Source organism: Sinocyclocheilus rhinocerous, unplaced genomic scaffold (genome assembly GCF_001515625.1).
Source record: "Sinocyclocheilus rhinocerous isolate Xijiao unplaced genomic scaffold, SAMN03320098_v1.1 scaffold1729, whole genome shotgun sequence".
Taxonomy (NCBI): domain Eukaryota; kingdom Metazoa; phylum Chordata; class Actinopteri; order Cypriniformes; family Cyprinidae; genus Sinocyclocheilus; species Sinocyclocheilus rhinocerous.
Genome location: NW_015632497.1, coordinates 44941 through 54423, shown reverse-complemented (window position 1 = coordinate 54423; position 9483 = coordinate 44941). Strand labels below are relative to the sequence as shown.

The following is a 9483-nucleotide window of genomic DNA, read 5'->3' as shown; positions in this document are numbered from 1 at the left end:
CTCATGAACGCTTCTTTATCAGATCAAATGAAAATGCCATCGAAACTTTTCTGAAGACAGTCAATTCCCTTCAGAGATACATTCATATAAAACACCCGCGCCGTGTTTTGATTTTGAAACGTGCAGTGCTCATGTTTATTCAACGAAGTCAAACGCCACAAATAAATCTTTGTATGGGAAACACTGGTAATGTATATCGAAATATCAGAAATGTGTTTAAAAATCATATCACCGTTATTGAAAAAAATTATATCGCGATACATATTGATATTGAATTATTGTCCAGCCCTACATAAAACCATGTCTGCATTTGTGATCGGAGAAACGACAAACAAGCGCTACTCTACACTGCTCAAAACTCGCGTTTGAATCGTCAGTGGCAAATCCTTTAAATATGAAAACGTACTTACAGGCTGTGAGTCAGCATTATTTGTCAGCATCATAGACTGTATAGGGTTAGCATGCGCGCCGAAGGGGAAACAGGGGAACTGAATTCACCGGAACACCGGCATTGTAAGCTACTCTCCCAGGAAACAGTCCTCGTCCTCCATAAAATGCGTTGCACACATCTGAATATTTGGTTTGAACTGTTCTGATCTTATCTATTCACAAACAGCTTGTAACACTCCAAAGAGAAAGGAAAACTTGAAATCTCATCATATGACCCCTTTAAGTAAACAAACAGCTGAGAAAAAAAACATGGGTATCAATATATTGGATCTGTGCAGCTTTTAAAGTGACATGAATATCCAGTGTTTCCCCAGCTATTATATTAGGGGGAAACCACCATAGTCTGTTGTAGTGGCACTGGCATGTGCTTTTCTTTTTAAAAGGGGATGAAATGCTCAAAAAGCAGGGCAGGCACACAATTATTTATTAATAGATAAAATAACTATAAGCTCCATGTGGATCATCTATTATTCAATTACTTTTCCTGTTGTGTTATGTTTTGGTCGTGGTATCGGTTCAGTAGTATCCAGATATTTTAGTCAGGTATCATCTCGAAGTCAACATTTTTGGTATCATAACAACACTAGTGCAAAGAGCATCATAGTTTGGCAAAATACATAGGGCTTCCATTAAAACAATAAGTTACTACAGCACAAAGAAATATCTTGTTTTTCATTTACATTTGCAGTCTGCCTGCTTACCAACCCTATGATATGATATGATATAATTTCACGCTAATGGTGGGAAAGGGTCTTAAAGGGATTTTAAAGCCATGGTTTGTGTATGTGTGTCTCCTCACAGATTCCTCCTACCTTTGGCCACTGGGGACGGAGTTGGCACATGGTGTCCCCATCCTTGATGGCTTGGCCAAAATTTTTCATTTCCATAAGCAGCTCTGCCCGCCGAGCCAGGAGCTGACATATACAGGGCTCTGTGGAGAGGAGAAAGGGTTTTAAAAAGAAATAGATAGAACAGGAATTTAACTAGGTAATTTTAAGGAGGTTGTAAGCTAGATAGTTGTGGCTAAAACGTTAACAGACTAATGTATTATTGCATTACATATAAAATGGATTAAAGACCACTCCAATGCATAAACAATATCAAAGGAACTATAAGGTCCTGAAGCAATTTTTTTTGTTGGTTGTCGCAGTTTCATAACCCAGAACCGTCATAGCTAAAGCAGTACAGTCCACATAAATAAAATGAATAAGTCTACACAAGAGAGGTGATGAAACTCAAGGAATATTATTCTACTTTTATTATAATTAATGAAGCGCATGACTTGTTTATCTTAATTCGTTACAATGATAGTGATCTAAAGGTTACTTTTAGAAATGAGAGCTTTTGAAATAAGAGCTTCCTGTTCCTGTCTGCTGTACTGCTGAGTGGTTTGCGTTTGTAGCTCCGTGTAGCTTTGTTTTTCTGTTGGACCGCTAACCGCTAAAGTATCATTTAATTCTCACCATATTTCTGATTTTACCTACCAAACTAATTTGACATCGTTTACCTTTAATCTTTTATTCTAAACTGCTAGTGCTGTGCGTTAGCAGCGTGTAAGCAGTTTGTTAGCTTGTTAATCGCATCTCCATTCGCATTTCCTACTGCTTCTTTTTTTCTGTCACGCTCTGTTTTTTTTTTTTTATAAGTCCATCAAACAACTGTGGTGAGTCTGAATTTTTCTACAATCATGGTGAGTAATGGCTTCTCCTTGCATTGCCACCTGTCCTGATTGCCACATGTTCAGCGTATCTGTCTCTGTCAGCAGCGAGGGATTCACATGTGATACATGCAGGGAAATAGTTAGGATGACATCTCAGAACGAGAGACACACATCCAAAATTTAATTGAGGACAGTAAGAATGTGAGGGCCCTAGATTGGATGCGACTAGCTTAGCGAATCATGTACATTGTTCGGTTCCGGTTGTAGAGCCAACGCAGCAGGATGACTGGGTTATGGTGAGGCGGTATAGACACGGGAAAAAACACCACTCTTCTGTTCTGATCAAAACATTAAACAGATTCTCCCCACTCAGTGATGCACACTGAGAAACCTGATGAAATTGCTCTATTTTCACATTCCATACAATAGAATCATCAATAACTAGAGTCACCAGCCATAGTACAATGTTTACCGGGAGCCAGAGCGCCTGACATCTTGGCAAATTTATAAGTGCTGGCTGATGCTAAACGTAAATTCAGTAAGATTGTTATTCATGTCGGCACTAATGGATGTTCGACTTCGCCAGTCGGAGATCACTAAAAATAACATTAAAAAGGTGTGTGAACTTGCAAGTACGATGTCAGACACTGTAATATGCTCTGGTCCCCTCCCTGCTTACTGTGGCGATGAGATACATAGCAGACTGTCATCACTCAATGGCTGGATGTCTTAAGTGGTGCCCGCAGAATAACAGAATTCATAGACAATTGTACGAGTTTTTGGGGCAGACCCCCTCCGGGGGTGGTGCCGCTTTCCTCTCTAGAAATATGGCACATATTGCCATATTTCTAGAGCAATTTTTGTACTTGACTAACTGGGGCCCAGCTCAGGGAACAGACAGACTGGCTAAACCGACCATCTGATTGCCGCTTCACGTCACAGAAGTCAGTTAATTTTCAGCACATAGAGACTCTTTCACCTAGATATCACACTATAGAGACTGTGTCTGTTCCCTGAACTAGCAAATACAAAAAACATCCAAACCAATTTAAGGGTAACAATTTAATTGATGTTGAACAAATAAAAAACAGATGTAATACAGATAAACAAATGATAAAGCTTAGCTTAATGAATATTAGATCCCTTTCCATGAAAGCGCTTTTTGTAAAGGGGGAGGTGTTGCTACAGTTTATAGCAATATCTTTAGTATTTCTCAGAGGTTGGGTTTCAAGTATAATTCATTTGAATTAATGGTGCTTCATATGACGTTATCCAAGGAAACAAGTGTTAATGATAAATCCCTTGTGAAACAAGTGTTAATGATAAATCCCTTGTGACGTTTATACTGGCTACTGTATACAGGCCACCAGGGCACTTACAGAATTTATCAAAGAATTTGCTGATATTCTATCTGAGTTAGCCTAGTGCTGGCTACAGATAAAGTCCTTATTGTTGGTGATTAAAATATCCATGTTGATAATGAAAAAGATGAAAAAGCACCACCACCAGTCCTAAGTTCAGTTAAAATGACTAATATGCATTAATACATGGTTACCAAGTTTGAATTCTAATTACTAAAGTTATATCATTAAATATTGCCGCTTCACGTCACAGAAGTCAGTTAATTTTCAGCACATAGAGACTCTTTCACCTAGATATCACACTATAGAGACTGTGTCTGTTCCCTGAACTAGCAAATACAAAAAACATCCAAACCAATTTAAGGGTAACAATTTAATTGATGTTGAACAAATAAAAAACAGATGTAATACAGATAAACAAATGATAAAGCTTAGCTTAATGAATATTAGATCCCTTTCCATGAAAGCGCTTTTTGTAAAGGGGGAGGTGTTGCTACAGTTTATAGCAATATCTTTAGTATTTCTCAGAGGTTGGGTTTCAAGTATAATTCATTTGAATTAATGGTGCTTCATATGACGTTATCCAAGGAAACAAGTGTTAATGATAAATCCCTTGTGAAACAAGTGTTAATGATAAATCCCTTGTGACGTTTATACTGGCTACTGTATACAGGCCACCAGGGCACTTACAGAATTTATCAAAGAATTTGCTGATATTCTATCTGAGTTAGCCTAGTGCTGGCTACAGATAAAGTCCTTATTGTTGGTGATTAAAATATCCATGTTGATAATGAAAAAGATGAAAAAGCACCACCACCAGTCCTAAGTTCAGTTAAAATGACTAATATGCATTAATACATGGTTACCAAGTTTGAATTCTAATTACTAAAGTTATATCATTAAATAATACTTGATTATCATAATATATTATAATGCTTGACTGACTGATGGTAAGACTGTACTTTCAGATATTTAAAAAACTGTGCCATTTCACAAACAATATATATTCTCTGTCCGGCGAGTAAACTAAAAAAAAATTACTAACCAATGGCGATTCAATTGCCAACGTGTCCGTCAAGGTTATCTTCGTAAATGAAAACTAAAACTGACTAAAACGATTGATGAAAAAACAATTTCGTAAACTGAAATAAAATAAAAACGTCAAAATAAATGAAAAACTAAAACTAAACTAAACTTACAACAGTTATTGAAAAACTAACTGAAATAAAATAATAATTATCAAAAATAAATAATCGTTTTCGTAATCATTACGTTCTCACCCCTTCGAGGAAAAATATACAAGCTGTATGGAGGTTAAGGGAAATAGCCTACCTGTAATGGCGCATCACGCACACGGGGTTATCTGACGGAGAGACGCAAAGCAGTTTAAAGCCTGCACGGGTCCTGTTTGGTAAACGTGCACCAGCAGTACTTAACAGAACACCCGACCCATTATCTGACAGCAGCACTAATTTAATTCTGTACCAGACCAGAACCGCACTCGCATTAATTCTATTACATCAGGTAAGCAATATTATTTATTTTATCATGTAACACAAGCAATCAAACCAACATTAGGCATTCTAAGTTGGTGCTTTTAAGAAAAACAGACACGCAGCGCAACATGATAATTAACTGAAAAAAAAAAGATTGAAAAAAGATGAAAAAAAACCCGCGTCCTTTCTGTAAACAACACAAAACTTTTGCCTAGCATCTTCTGATCACTCAGCCAGGCTTTTGAACAAATGTGCATTGGCTAAATCACATCATACGCTTATAATTCTTCATAAATTAAAATAACATTCAAATATAAGCCTTTACTGATAAATGCGATTGCCGTTATTATTGAATTTCATTAGTCCCAGTTTTGATTTATGCACGACTGTTCACAGAAAAGTGAGCAAGACACCACAGTTACAATATCATGATTATGGTTAAATAAGAAAAGACAACCAAATCAGGCTACATTTATTTTCATACTAAATATCTCAACACACATCATTGGATATTAAGCTTGTTTGCCTCACTAAGGTACAATTATGCCTACGTCTTTCTTTGGCCTGCGCTCTGGAAGTGATCTGTTTATTCTGCTAAACTATAAAACTGAAACTAAACTATATAAAAACTAAATAAAAATGTGTTCACAAAATAAAAACTAAACTAAAACTAACAAAAATATTAATGAAACTAATAAAAACTAAACTGAATTTTATAGCAAATTTAAAAACGATATTAAAATAAAACAAATTAAAAAATTCTAAACTATAATAACCTTGGTGTCAGTAGAGGCTTGTTTGTCCATATTAGGGATTTCCTGGAGTGTTGTCATTGCAATTACTTCTGCTATGCATATGTGGAGTTTCTGCGCAAGGGTGCCCTCCGGCTTCCAGTATGAATTAAACAGTCATTACATTATGTGTGTACTCAGTAATGCTCACAACACCTAGGTAAAAATAGGGAAGATAATACTTTTCTCTAAAGCAGTGGTTCTTAATCCTGGTTCTCGCGACCCCCCATTCTGCACATTTTGTATGTTCTCTTACCGCTTCAGGGGTTTGTTCCATTCTGCCATAAATGCCCTGTGAAGTGGACATCACAGGATATTCCGCCATGATTCCAGTTCGAAAGGTCATGCACATCTCGTCAGTAAAGCCGGTCCCGTGATTGGTAGTAAATCTCCATCGCCTGCTTTCAGATTGAGCGGCATTCACTACACAGAGCCGTAGTTCACTGACAATTAGGCAATATCGCGTTCATAATCGCAGATGAATCGCATTCGATTATGAACGCGATATCGCCTAGCTTGTCAGTGAAATACGGCTCTGTGTATTAAATGCCGCTCCATCTGAAAGCAGGTGATGGCGATTTACTACTAATCACGGGACTGGCTTTACTGACGAGATGCGCATGACAATCGCATGCGATTAACTGCACAGCCCTAATTCAAATGGAATTAAAGTTCGCGAGACGTGACTTCTATGCAAATCTCATGATTACATAGGGCTGGACAATAATTCAATATCAATATATATCACGATATATTTTTTTTCAATAACGGTGATATTATTTTTAAACACATTTCCGATATTTCGATATACATTAGCCTACCGGTGTTTCTCAGTCATACATTGATTTATTTGTGGCAGTTGACTTCCTTGAATAAACATGAGCACTGCAGGTTTCAAAATCAAAATGTGGCGCGGGTGTTTTATATGAATGTATCTTTGAAGGGAACCGACTGTCTTCAGAAACGTTTCGATGGCATTTTCATCTGATAAAGCAGCGTTTATGAGTGGAGCGCTGCTTTGTGTACAGCCGTTACCAGGGAAACCGCTGTTACTGCCGCTCTAAAGCGCCTCCTGCTGGCAGAGAATTAGCTCGTCTCCAGTAACACGTTTTTGTTGTTGCTCACTCTGTTTCCGTTTTCTGCAGCAACTCAGCATTTTTCATATTTTTATCCTGGCTGAAGCACTTTTCTTTCAATCTATAAGAATAATCAGCCTATGTTATAGTTTAAAGTTTAAGATATTAATATTATTAAGATGTGCCTGAGAGTCTTATACTTATTTGACAGTGATTTCACATTTCTTGTTTGTATGAAGACTAAATACAAGTAAAAGGTGAATATTAATTTATTTGTACTGTTTTTTCTAAAACATTAAATATACTAGTCAAAAGTTTTTGAACAGTAAAATTGTTAATGTTTTTAAGGAAGCCTGCATTTATTTGATTCAAAATACAGCAAAAGCAGTAATATTGTTAAATATTTTTACTATTTAAAATAACTGCTTTCTATTGGAATATATTTTAAAATGTAATTTATTCCTGTGATGCAAATCTGAATTTTCAGCATCATTACTCCAGTCTTCAGTGTCACATGATCCCTCAAAAATCATTCTGATATGCTGATTTGCTGTTCAAGAAACATTTATTAGGGCCCAAGCCACTAAGGCGCTATTGATTTCCTAAGGATTATTATTTTATTTTTTTTATCGATTATCCGGGGGGTTTTGGGGGCCTTAGCGTGCTCAAAAACTCTTGAAAATTGGCACACACGTTGGAATCTGCGGCCATTAGGACGCCGCAGGGGCTGGGACCCGGGCGTGGCACAGGGGCTCTACGGCGTCCCGTGGAACACAGTCAGAAAACTTGATGTATAGCTCACACATACTTGCACGAATTCATATGAAACTCAGTACACATATAGATCTCATTGAGCCGAACAACTTTCGTGCTGCATATCATAGGCTCCGCCCAACAGGAAGTTGGCTATTCAGGGCTGTGTAAAAAGCACATGCTCTGGAATTTGATATACTCCTCTGAGGATTTCCAGCCGATTGCCACCAAACTCGGTGAACATGATCTCAAGACATTGGGGATGCTAAATTGCGAAGGGATTTTTGATATCTCGAACGGTTTGCTCGTGGCGATGCGATGAAGTTATGGCGAGAAATGAGAAACAGGAAGTGTCTAATAACATCCACATACATTGTCTGATTTTGATCAAATTTCAGAGGTTTGTTCGTTGTATGATGCCGATCGCATAGATGTGACTATTAGGAGTCAAAGTTATAGCGCCACCAACTGGCAGCAGGAAGTGAGGTGAGAGAGAGAGAGACTTTTAAACATCTCTTTATTCACTAGAAAAAAAATCAATCAGTATTTATTTATTTATTTATTTGCATTACAGCTTATGAAATATCTTAGGCCTTATCCTTTTCCGGTTTATGGACAAAAAAATCCTAGAACCAGTTAATTTGTAGGGCACTGACAACATAATTTTATATAATTAGGTTAATAATTATGTTAATTACAACATAAAAAGATCAAAAGATACATACACATGGACTTATACATTTTTGTGCTGCAAATAATAATTTCAAACTCATTTGATACTGACCTATGACATCCTGTGACATGACATTCATCTGAACTTACATAATCTCATGGATGTAACAGTAAAACAGTTCAACTCACAGATGAAGACTAAGCTGTAATGCAGGCAAAACTATTTCACAAATGTTTATAGGTCAATAAAATCGTTTAAAAAAACGCTTATAAAGGTTTTGGTAACACTTTAAAATAATGTCTCATTTGTTAACATCAGTAAATGCATTGGTAACACTTTATAATAACTGCACTCTATGAATCATTAGGTTAGCATTAGTAAATAGTCAGTTCATCCTTTATAAAGCCTTGTCCCAACATTAATAGTCATTAGTAAGCAGTTTATAAATACAGCTATAAATGCCTTGCTCTTGATTTATAAGCACATCTATTACAAATGAGATTAAAGGCTCAGTTATCTTCCTAACAAAATAAATAAATACAAATAAACAAACACAACACAGAGGGATACAGAACTCAGAAATATTTATCTATTACAAATGAGATTAAAGGCTCAGTTATCTTCCTAACAAAATAAATAAATACAAATAAACAAACACAACACAGAGGGATACATAACTCAGAAATATTTATTTCAAGATTCAAAATAAAATAAAAAAAAAGAAAGAAACGGTACACTTGATTTTTTTTTTCTATGAAATTGCAGAGGTTTATTTTTCATTTTTGTGTACAGTGTACAGTTTCATTTTTTGCATCTTGAAAAAATATTTCTGTGTTCTGTATCCCTCTGTGTTGTGTTTAACTTTTCTGTTTGGAAGATAAATAATCCTTTAAATCTTCTTTGTAAATGCTTTACAAGCTATAAATAGTCCTCACTTTAGATGAGATATTAATCTAAATCTAAAAAACAGATGGCTGGCAACTACTAAATGTTTTTTAACAACCTGACTTAATCATGAATTACAGAAGGAATGTGTGTCAATAAAGCAGTTATTAACACACTGAGCAACTATTATCATGTGTCTAAATAATAAGATTTATATATGTACATTTAAATAGTTTATTAATCATTTACTTACACTTTCTTAATGATCTTATGAACCACTGACAACTCCTAAATAACTGGTTTGTAAATAACGTAATAATTTAAATATGATAAATTGA

General features: G+C 35.9%; 1 protein-coding gene across 1 annotated transcript in view; it reads right to left on the bottom strand.

Annotated features, from left to right (window-relative positions):
* LOC107742614 (LON peptidase N-terminal domain and RING finger protein 2-like) overlaps window positions 1–9483 on the bottom strand; it is an 82521-nt gene that overhangs the window by 30171 nt on the left and 42867 nt on the right. The window contains exon 2 of the mRNA XM_016555659.1: window positions 1263–1381. Within this exon, the coding sequence (XP_016411145.1) occupies window positions 1263–1381 (119 nt within the window). The remainder of the gene's footprint in view (window positions 1–1262; window positions 1382–9483) is intronic.